Genomic DNA, 11,078 nt, shown 5'->3' on the forward strand with positions numbered 1-11,078 from the left:
ATGTTCTGTACCTTTGTGAATGTTTGGACATTTTCATATTAAAAAATAATATGATGCTCTTCTGCTAAGCCTGTTCCCTAGTAACTCCCAGAGCAACTTCCCCACCTGTCCTGAAAGGCAGGACTTCCAATGTGGCTCCCCACACACAGACTGTGCTCCCTGCCACTAACTGAAAGCGTGTCCTAGAAATGATCATGTTCACAGGCAGCCCATTATTCCTTCCTCTGCTCTATTGGCAAATTTCCCATATTTAGGACCTCTCCCAACTGTGCTTCACAACTCTTGGAGACCAGCGACCCTTAAAGAGTAAACATATTTTGAATAGATCTGATAATAAACAAAAATAATCCTAAATAATGGGATCTTACTTTAAGTGTCTCTGTCAGATGCTTCTGCACAAAGTACAGTTCAATCATGGGAGAAAACTGGCCTCCATCCTGGAAAACAGGAAGCAAGGAATGTGAGGTCACCCTATTCCATTCCCTGCCTTCATTCAGGATAACCTTCAGCCTGGAGAAAAGAACACCACGAATTGAGAGAGTGGGTGTCATAAGTTCAAACAGCTTCAGTCTGGGACTCAGGTGGAGAGCACTTAGGTCCCTTATGCCCTTACTTCCTGAATCGCCTTGGAAAAAATCATGATTTTTTAAAAAAGATTTATTTATTTATGCATACAAGAGCTGGGGTTACAGGCCAGAGATGCAGGGGGTGAGAGGATCCACCAGAGACAGAGTGAGGAACAGAACAGGCAGACTGACGAAATACGCTGCTGAGGGGAGCAGCGGGTAAGACAAGAGAGGTCTGCTGCGCCATGTGGGTTTCTCCCTGGCCGGCCGGGGGAATCGAACTTGTGCTGCAGAGGCTGTGGATTGTTTCAAAGTGCGGTGCGGTGCTTAACCTCTTGTGCCACCAGGGAGGCCCGAAATCATGATTTTTGAGTCTTGGTGTTTCTAGTTAAACGCTTGGGAACCACCACCCTTTTCTCCTCTCTAGAAGTCTGCCAGTTAGGGATAAAAGAACTTGGGAATTTGTAGGCTATAAAGCTCAGTTGTTTCCTTTATTATAAGAAAGAATTTCTTGAGCTATAATCACAGGCCCTACTACTCTTTAAACACCAAGCTTTAGTATAAAGAAAACCAACATTTACTCATTACCTGTGCAGGTAGGTGAACTCATTTGAATTTATTTAAAACCGTGTGAGCATGGTATTGGAAGGATTTGGATTCCAGTTCTGACTCTACCTCTTACCGTGTGACTCTGGGCAGGCATGTTACCTAACCCTTCCAACTCTGGAGGATAATAATAGTACCTACCTTTTTTTTTTTTATAGAGGCATGTTTTTTTTTTTAATTTATTTGTTTGTTTGTTTGCTTGTTTATACATGCACTGGGTACAGTCAGAAGTGTGGGAGGGTGAGAGAATTCACCAGAGCCAGAGCGGGGAGCAGAGCAGGCAGAAGGACCAAAGTACACTGCTGAGGGGAGCAGCGGGCAGCAGGAGAAGTCTGCGTGCCATGTGGGACCCTCCTCCGGTGGCCAGGGAGCAGCCGGGGATCGAACCGGCGCCGCAGAGGCTGCGGGCAGCTTTGGAACCCAGCGCTCAACCGCTGCGCCACCGGGGAGGCCCAATAGTACCTACCTTATGGGTTGTTGTGACGGTAAAATAATTCATTTACAGCAATGAACTTGGTCTTCTTAAAATAGAGCTTGGGTACATAAAAAACTTTGCTAAGTGTTACCAGCTTACATGGTCCAGCACGTTTAAGAGTAATTTACATGGATGAACTTCTTCATTAATTTATTCATCAAATATTTATTTAATTAAAAAAATATCAGTAACCGGGCATCCCCGGTGGCACAGCGAGTTGAGCACTGTGCTGTGAAGCTGCCTGCAGTCTCTGCAGTGCCAATATTTATGATGGCAGGCCAGCCAGGGAGATGCCCACATGGCACTGCAGACCTCTCCTGTCTCTCCCGCTGCTCCCTTCAGCAGTGTTTTCTGTCCATCTGACTGTTCTGTTCCCCACTCTGTCTCTGGTGAATCCTCTCACCCTCCCGCGCCTCTGGCCTGTATCCCAGTACCTGTATAAATAAATCTTTTTTTTTTTAAATATCGGTAACCATTTTAGGTATACAAGTGAACAAAACAGATAAAGATCTGTAAAGGGCCTCCCGGTGGCGCAGGGGGCTGAGCACCGCCATGTGAAGGTGTCCGCAGCCCCTGCAGTGCAGGTTCGATTCCCGGCTGGCTGGGGAGATACCCACAAGGTGCAGCAGACCTCTCCTGTCTCACCCTCTGCTCCCCTCAGCAGTGTCTTTGGTGCATCTACCTGTTCTGCTCCCTGCTCTGTCTCTGGTGAATTCTCTCACCCTCCTGTGCCTCTGACCTCTACCCCAGCTCTTGTATAAATAAACAAATAAATGATAAATATAATTAAAATATATAATGTGCCAGATGGTGCTATGGAGAAAATGCAGCAAAGCAGAAGAGAGTTGGAAGAAAAGCAGGTAGATTACTATGAGGGGGGCAGTGTTGTTGCTATTTTAAACAGAATGGCCAAGGTCTCTCTGATAAGGTGACATTTGAACAGAGAACTAGAGGGGACAAGGGAGGGAACCATGTGGCTGTCTGAGAGAACCAGAGCCCTACAGAGGACAGTTTGCAAAAGCCCTGTGGGGATGTGAGAAGAGAGCCCAGGAGTAGCAGAGGAACGGAGTACAGAGGGTTGTTAGGCCATTAGAAAGATCTTGGCATTTACGCTTAGTGAGATGAGGAACTATTGAAGGGTCTGAGGAAAAAATAATAAAGCTAGAGAGAGGTTAAAAAAGGTCCCCAAGGGTCTCTCTGGTGGTGCAAGGGGTTAAGCACTGCACTATGAAGCAATCCACAGCCTCTGCAGCACGAGTTCGATCCCTGGCCGGCCAGGGAGCAACCCACATGGTGCAGCAGACCTCTCATGTCTCCACCCTGTTCCCCTCAGCAGTGTACTTCAGTCAGTCTGCCTGTTCTGTTCCCCACTCTGTCTCTGGTGAATCCTCTCACCCTCCGCACATCTGGCCTGTACCCCAGCTCTTGTATGCATAAATAAATAAATCTTTAAAAAAAAAGTCCCCAAGGGGGCCTCCCTGGTGGCACAAGGGGTTAAGAGGCAGCATTATGAAGCTATCTGCAACTACTGCAGCAAGAGTTCCACCAGGGAGCCAGGGCATGGCACAGCAGACCTCTCCTGATTCCCCCTCTGCTCCCCTCAGCAGTGGATTTCAGTAGATCTGCCTGTTCTCCCCACTCTGTCTCTGGTGAATTCTCTCATCCCCCATCTGGCCTGCACCACAGCTCTTGTATGCATAAATAAATCTTTAAAAAAAAATAGTCCTCAAGTTAATACTGCTGGTAAGTGGCAGAAGGTGGGCGTTTATTTCCAGGGCTGAAGTTCTTAACCCTACCCAGCTGCTGAACTTTAGCCTTTTTTTTTTTTTTTCCCCCAAGAAATTGGGACACTGTGAAGTTATGTGACTTCCCTGAGGAAGTCACTAAGTGACTAGCTAAGTGACTGCGGTGGGATTTGAGCTTAATTTGTCTGGGAACCCGAGTTCAAGTCCTTTGCACCACACCGCCTCCCTCAGGTGTCTGGGCCATGCTGGCTTCTGCCTGGGGGTCACTAAGAGTGAGCGGAGGGAGGTCGGGGCCGACAGGCTTAGGGTGGCGGTGCTCCCGGGAAGCGCCAGCCCCGGGCTCGTGGGCCTGGGGGCATTTTCCCGGGCACAACTGTGCCTCGAACCTGCGGCGCTGAAGGAAGAGAGGGAAAGTGGATCTTTATTTCGGGGTGGCCCCTTAGGGATCCCGGAAGAGTGAGGCGAAGGAGAAGAGTGAGGCGAGCGCAGCGCACCAGGCGGGACAGCAACGCCGCGGCCCTCGCCGCTCGCCCGCCCGACGCCCGACGCCCAGGAGGGGAGAGAAGGCGGGGCGGGGGCGGGCAGGGGCGGGGCGCCCGTCACGTGACGGATCCATCATGGCGGCGGCCACAGGCCTACTCGGCTCCCGGAAGCAGGCTGTGAGGGGCGGGCGCGCCGCTGCCGCAACCCGAGCCGGAGCCGGAGGTAGAGCGGGGAGGGCGGCCGGGCGGCCTGGAGCCGGACGCGTCCGGAGCGTCCCCGCAGACCGGGGCAGCAGGTGAGACGGGGTCTGGGCGAGGCGCGGGAGGGTGTGGCGGCGCGGGGCTCTGGGCTGGTGCTAGGGGGCGCAGGGGCTCTGACCTGGAGGAGGGGGGATCCGAGGTGCACGCGCATGACTGTGAAACCACTGGAGAGGCCCGCGCGGGCGGGAGGTCTGCCCGGGACTTACACCGATACGAGGAGGGCAAAAACCATCTCCCCAGAGAGGATGGGAGGTAATATAGAGACGTATGCAGAAGCGGCCGTGGAATTGGGCAGAAACCTCTGTAAAGCTTGCGGGGCTGGGATTTTTGAAGGGACTCCCTCTTTGCAATGGCAGGCAAGGGTGGGGCGAAAGCTCAGTGTTCTCCCCTCTCCTCTTACCCCTCCCAGCCCCACTGTGTCCTAAGAGACCGCTCTGACGGGTCACTCCTCCCACCCACTCAACTGGTCCCTCCGGTCTGAGCTCTGGGGGAGTGGAATTGAGGGGTGGGGAAATGCAGTTGGCAGGGGGCTTGGATGGAGCTGCTTTCTGCTTAGATAGCCAGCCCCTTGTCAGAGCTACTGGAGCAATGGCTGTTACCCTGAATCCCCCTTCTCTCCCCAGGTCGTCCGGGGGCCCGCCATGCTGGTGACTGCCTACTTAGCCTTTGTGGTCCTCCTGGCTGCCTGCCTGGGGTTGGAGCTGTCACGATGCCAGGCTAAACCCTCTGGAAGGGCATGCAGCAATCCCTCCTTTCTTCGTTTTCAACTGGACTTCTATCAGGTCTACTTCCTGGCCTTGGCAGCTGACTGGTTGCAGGCCCCCTACCTCTATAAACTCTATCAGCATTACCACTTCCTGGAGGGTCAAATTGCCATCCTCTATGTCTGTGGCCTTGCCTCCACAGTCCTGTTCGGACTAGTGTCCTCCTCACTTGTGGATTGGCTAGGTCGCAAGAAGTCTTGTGTCCTCTTCTCCCTCACTTACTCTCTCTGCTGTTTAACCAAACTGTCTCGGGACTACTTCGTGCTGCTGGTGGGCCGAGCACTTGGTGGGCTGTCCACAGCGCTGCTCTTCTCAGCCTTTGAGGCGTGGTACATCCACGAGCACGTGGAGCGGCATGACTTCCCAGCTGAGTGGATCCCAGCTACCTTTGCCCGAGCTGCCTTCTGGAACCATGTGCTGGCTGTCGTGGCAGGTGTGGTGGCCGAGGCCGTAGCCTGCTGGATGGGACTGGGGCCTGTAGCCCCCTTTGTGGCTGCCATCCCTCTTTTGGCTCTGACTGGGGCCTTGGCCCTTCACAACTGGGGCGAGAACTACGATCGGCAGCGTGCCTTCTCCAGGACCTGTGCTGGGGGCCTGCGCTGCCTCCTGTCAGACCGCCGTGTGCTGCTGCTTGGCACCATACAGGCCCTATTTGAGAGTGTCATCTTCATCTTTGTCTTCCTTTGGACACCTGTGCTGGACCCACACGGGGCGCCACTGGGCATCGTCTTCTCCAGCTTCATGACAGCCAGCTTGCTTGGCTCTTCCCTGTACCGCATCGCCACCTCCAAGAGGTACCACCTCCAGCCCATGCACCTCCTCTCCCTTGCTGTTCTCATCGTCGTCTTCTCCCTCTTCATGTTGACTTTCTCCACCAGCCCAGGCCAGGAGAGTCCGGTGGAGTCCTTCATCGCCTTCCTGCTTATCGAACTGGCCTGTGGGCTGTACTTTCCCAGCATGAGCTTCCTGCGGAGAAAGGTGATCCCTGAGACAGAGCAAGCTGGTGTGCTCAACTGGTTCCGGGTGCCCCTGCACCTGTTGGCCTGCCTGGGCCTCCTTGTGCTCCATGACAGTGACCGCAAAACGGGCACTCGGAACATGTTCAGCATCTGTTCTGCCGTCATGGTGATGGCTCTGCTGGCAGTGGTGGGGCTCTTCACAGTAGTCAGGCACGACGCTGAGCTGCGGGTGCCCTCACCCACCGGGGAACCTTACGCCCCTGAGCTCTAACCCTGTTCCAGAGGAGGCTGGGACAGACTCTTGAATCCTGCCTCTCCAGGGCTGTACAGATCTCTCTGTGACGGACTTTGCAACTCTCTGGCCTCTCTGTCCTGGGGGCCCTCCTGCCAGTGCTTTGGGTTGGGGAGCACCTGGGGATGATGAACTGGAAAGATGCCAAATGTTGCCTCTGTGTTACTCTCTTTCCCTTTTAAAATAAATACTTCAATCATGCATTGATTTGGTTTACGCTTCCTCACCTGTACCCACCTCAGTAGTCTCTGGTGAGTTTTGAGGACCGAGCTGGGTTCCCCACAGAAAGCGTGTATTTCTATCTTCTCTGTGTCTTTCCCCTTAAAGCGAGAGCTGTAAATCACCACTCCGCAGAACTGGGTGGAAAATGCCTGAGGCCCCTAGGTTGTCCTCATCTCTTTTCCCTGGGGACAGGCACTGTCCCCAACTGCCCTTGCTACACAGCCAGGGTGAAACAGTTTCTCTGGAGCATACGGCATAAATGCTCACGCCACTGAGCAAAGACTCCAGGGGCTTGGGCAACTTCTCTGGCCTCCATGCAGGAACAAGCTTCTCCCTGCCTTCGGCCTCTCTGGCTATGAATGCACCATTTGTCCAGCATTACTTGGACCCTGCAGGTCCTGTGTCCTTGCATGAAACCCAAGGGAAACTGCCAAGAGGGAGAGCAGTGGGACATCTTGTCTGTACCTGACTATTCCCCACCCAGCCGCAGTGAGGGTGGCGGAGCCACTAGGGCAGGAAGCAGCACTAGTGGGAACACCAGTTCTGTGGGCCCCTCCCTGCCTCACCTCTGATTATATCTGCCTTTCCTCCTCCCACCAAAACCTGGGCTTCTCAGGGGAAGCAGAGCCAGCTTTGAGAAGGGTGGGGATGGAGGGAGAATAGGCTTAAGGGTGTGTCCTGGAATGTGCTTAAAATGGGCAGAGGGAACCCACCTGTTCTGGAAAGGGATTGACTACTTTCCCTCTGGTCCCAGACCATTTCCCAGACAGCAAGATGCAAGAGAGTCCAAGACCTGCAAGTCCCAACTTGTGTGCGGAGAACATCAGCTGGTACTGCAGAAGCCTCGCAGCCCAGACGGGCTTCTGCAGGGTGAGGCTGAGGGTGGAGTGCCAGGTGGTCTCGGGTCCCTGCTCAGGGCAGAAAGAAACACACGTTCTCCCACCCAGGCTGAAGGAAATAGAAGTTGAAGTTAAGTACAGAAAAACATCCTTTCCTTCCCCCATCTTGAGACCAAGACAGTCTGCTACAATAACTCTGCTTCCTCTTTTTGACTGTTGACCTGGACCTAGATATATCCTGAAGTTATCTGTAGACTTTCCATCTCTCCCTATCATACAATGATCTTTCAGACCGGAAGAAACTGTCTTACGCATTTTTCTTCCCCTTATATACATACAAGTGGGAGTTTTGCTCATGGTGATGCTCAGCAATGAATGTCTGGAGGGGAAACAGACCAGATGACACCTGACTTTTCAAGAGCTGCCCACTTGGGAAGTCTGTTGGACTAGACTCTATAGCCAACTTAATGATATTTTTTTTTTTTAAGATTTATTTATTTATACATGCAAGAACTGGGGTGTAGCCCAGAGATGCAGGGCAGGAGAGGATTCACCAGAGACAGAGTGGGGAGCAGAACAGGCGTATCTACTGAAATACACTGCTGAGGGGAGCAGCAGATGAGACAGGAGAGGTCTGCTGTGCCATATGTGGGTCAGCTCCCTGACTGGGGATCAAACTCAGGCCATCACAATGGTAGCACTAAGACTTATCTGTTGAACTTCTTAAAATGGGCTGATGACAGTGGGGAGGATTCCTTCTTGTCAGACGCATAGAGCATTAAGAGTGCAGAAACAGCTTAGAGACTGTCCATTTGATGTTAAAACATTTTATTAAGCACCTATTATATGCCATGCATTGTATCACTAGGTACTGGTGAAATTTTTTACTCAAGATGAAAATCCATTTAAAGGCCATGTCACAAGTGAATGCAAGGCCACAATTAAATCTTGCATCTTACTGTCTGTGTCCCCCGGGGTTTCACCTACTTGCCTTTTCCCTGTAGCCCTGCTTCCTTATCCCATGCCTGAAGTATTTAGCCTTGACCATCTGGTCCTGTCTGGGGTATGTGCCCATAGGGGTCAAATGAGGGGTTGGCTCATCAAGTGCATACAGCCCACAAACACTACCCATGATGCCAATGCTGAGGGGCAGCTTAGGGAGCTGGTTAAGAGCTTGGGGTCAGAGCCCGACTGCTTGGGTGCAAATCTGTGCCTCAGTTTCATCATCTGTAAAATGGCATGATAGTACATCAGCCCATTTTAAGAAAGTTCAAAGTTTCTACACCACAGGTCTTTGTGAAGATTAAATGCATCATTTAAGTGCTTAGGACAGTACTTGGCCCACAGTGTAAGTACTTCATAAATACTTGCTTTCATATTTTATTTTTAAACTTTCAGTCCACTAAACTTATCTGGATTTGGGTGTGAGAATGAATGGATGGGGTTATAACGGGGTGCAGAACTTTCCAGTACATCCCAGTGGTTGGGTGATTCCCAGAAGTGTTTATCCTTGGTTCAGGCCCAAACAGAAGTATCAAGCTATCCGAGAGGCCTTCTGCTTTAGGGTATGTGAGCAGCTGAGGAGGGTGTCCGTATACTCCACTTGAACTCATTTCCTCTTCCTCAAGTGGAAGGTCAGCCTGTGTCAGACATGATACATAACTACTATCTTGCACTGAAACTCCTGATTTTCTGACTTTGCAGCTGGACACATAATTATTTGATCTGGAGCTTTTATGTGATGCTGAGAAGAGCAGAAACCAGAAAATGGACAAAGAGAAAGGAGGATCGGGGCATGAAGACAGCACTGAGTTCTAAGGCCTGCAGGATTGCTTCTTCCTGGAAATTCAATACTGACCCGGAGAAAGGTGGGGCTTGTTCCCAGCTAATGGCCATTGCCCTTTGGTTGGGTGTAGGGTCCCCTCTCCATCACCCTTCTAAAGCCCATCATATGGTTCTCCCTGGCCCTTTCTTTACTTTTTTTTTTTTTTTAATAAATTTCCTGCAGAAAGAGTTCTCCATAAATAGAGACATAGCATCATGATCTTCCAAAGACCACCAAAGCTACCTAACACACCAAACTGTTAACTTTTTTTTTTTTAAAGATTTATTTATTTATTTATACAAGCACTGGGTACAGTCAGAAGCGCAGGAGGGTGAGAGAATTCACTAGAGCCAGAGTGGGGAGCAGAACAGGCAGAAGGACCGAAGTACACTGCTGAGGGGAACAGCGGCGCAGCAGGAGAGGTCTGCGTGCCATGTGGGGCCCTCGCCCGGGGATCGAACTGGCGCTGCAGAGGCTGCGGGCATCTTCGCAGCCCAGCGCTCAACCACTGCGCCACGAGGGGAGGAGGCCCCCTACCTTTTTTTTTTTAAGATTTATTTATGTACACAAGAGGTAGGGTATAGGTCAGAGGTGTAGGGGGTGAGAGGACTCACCAGAGAGACAGAGGCGGGAGCAGAACAGGCAGACTGACTGAAATACACTGCTGAGGGGAGCAGTGGGCAAGACAGGAGAGGTCTGCTGCGCCATGAGGGTAGCTCCCTGGCTGGGGATCAAACTCATGCTGCAGTGGCTGCCAATAGCTTTATAGTGCTGACGCTTAGCCCTTTGCGCCACCAGGGAGGCCAAAATTCCTATTTTGTAAGAAGTAGAAGAGGAATAAAGAAGGGTAAGTTCTCTGTCTTTGAAGAGTTTAAAATCAAGTAAATATAATACACAGGGAAAAAGTCCTAGTGCTACACAACTTGTGAGCACTGATGCTCACGTGTAAGCAAGAGCAAATGAGTACTGTGAAGTTTGATGTGTTCACTGACCACACATTTATGAACATCTCCTCTCTGGTGGGGCCCTTGTCCTCTAGGCGATCCCTTTGTAATGTGTGTAACTCTGTGTTTGGCATCTGCATTAATAATACTCCTGACATACCAACCCTGAGATTCTTGGGAGATGTCATTGTTTTGTTTTTTTTTAATTTTAAGTAGTCTTCCCTGCTAGATTTTCAACTCCTGAAAGAGGTTGTTGAAAAAATACCATGGTAGGGAAGGCTGTTATCTCGCAGAGTTCATGAGGAAACAGCTAACTCTAAGACCAGAGTATTGAGCTGAATTCTTAGGTGGGGGAAGGAAAGAGAAGTAGAGCCAGCTGAATCTGAATGGTCAAGGTTAGTATTTTATCAACATGTTGTTAAAGACTGTGAAGGAGCCCAATGAATGAGTTTCCCAGTTCTTCCAGTCACTCACAATGCCCTTCCCTGCATCCCACATCAAGGAGTGCTAGATCCTGTTTTCTGAAACAAATCTTGTCGTTGGAAGGATCAAGCCTGGAAGGCAGAGAGCTGGATGTCAGGGCAGTGGTATTCAATATTGGTGATCGCAGAAAACTTTTTTTAAGATTTATTTATTTTATACATACAAGAACTGGGGTACAGGCCAGAGATGTGGGGGGTGAGAGAATTCATCAGAGTCAGAGTGGGGAACAGAACAGGCAGATTGACGGAAGCACACTGCTGAGGGGAACAGGGGGAGACAGGAGAGGTCTGCAGCGCCATGTGGGTAGCTCCCTGGCCGGGATCCAAGTAGCGCTGCAGTGGCTTTGTTATAGAGTAACCCCGATATTAAACGGGTTCCTGGCTGTGGGTCCTCACCCGCGCGCTTTAAAGGGACTTATGAATACTCTACTACAGACACACACAAAAGGGTTCATAAAAGGTTTATTTACAAGAGAAAAGGAAATAAGGAAAATGTACAACTCAGGGAGAAAATAGGGAAATAAAGTCTTTAATGCGTCCTACCCGATCCGACGACCTGGAAACCCAAAGGCACTCTCAGAGCTGGCTGGAAGCTGCGAGCTGGTGGAGAGCCAAA

At 50.8% G+C, this 11,078-nt stretch overlaps 1 protein-coding gene across 1 annotated transcript; it reads left to right on the plus strand.

The window, feature by feature from the left end:
- Window positions 1-4,009: 4,009 nt before the first annotated feature.
- Window positions 4,010-6,129, plus strand: MFSD5 (major facilitator superfamily domain containing 5; the record flags this gene model as incomplete). The annotated part of the gene is made up of 2 exons (XM_084256144.1): window positions 4,010-4,051; window positions 4,759-6,129. The coding sequence occupies 2 exons, from the start codon at window positions 4,010-4,012 to the stop codon at window positions 6,127-6,129; spliced, it is 1,413 nt and encodes a 470-aa protein (XP_084112270.1).
- Window positions 6,130-11,078: the final 4,949 nt, after the last annotated feature.

Source organism: Talpa europaea, assembly GCF_964194135.1.
Source record: "Talpa europaea genome assembly, chromosome: 15".
NCBI classification, from domain to species: Eukaryota; Metazoa; Chordata; class Mammalia; order Eulipotyphla; family Talpidae; genus Talpa; species Talpa europaea.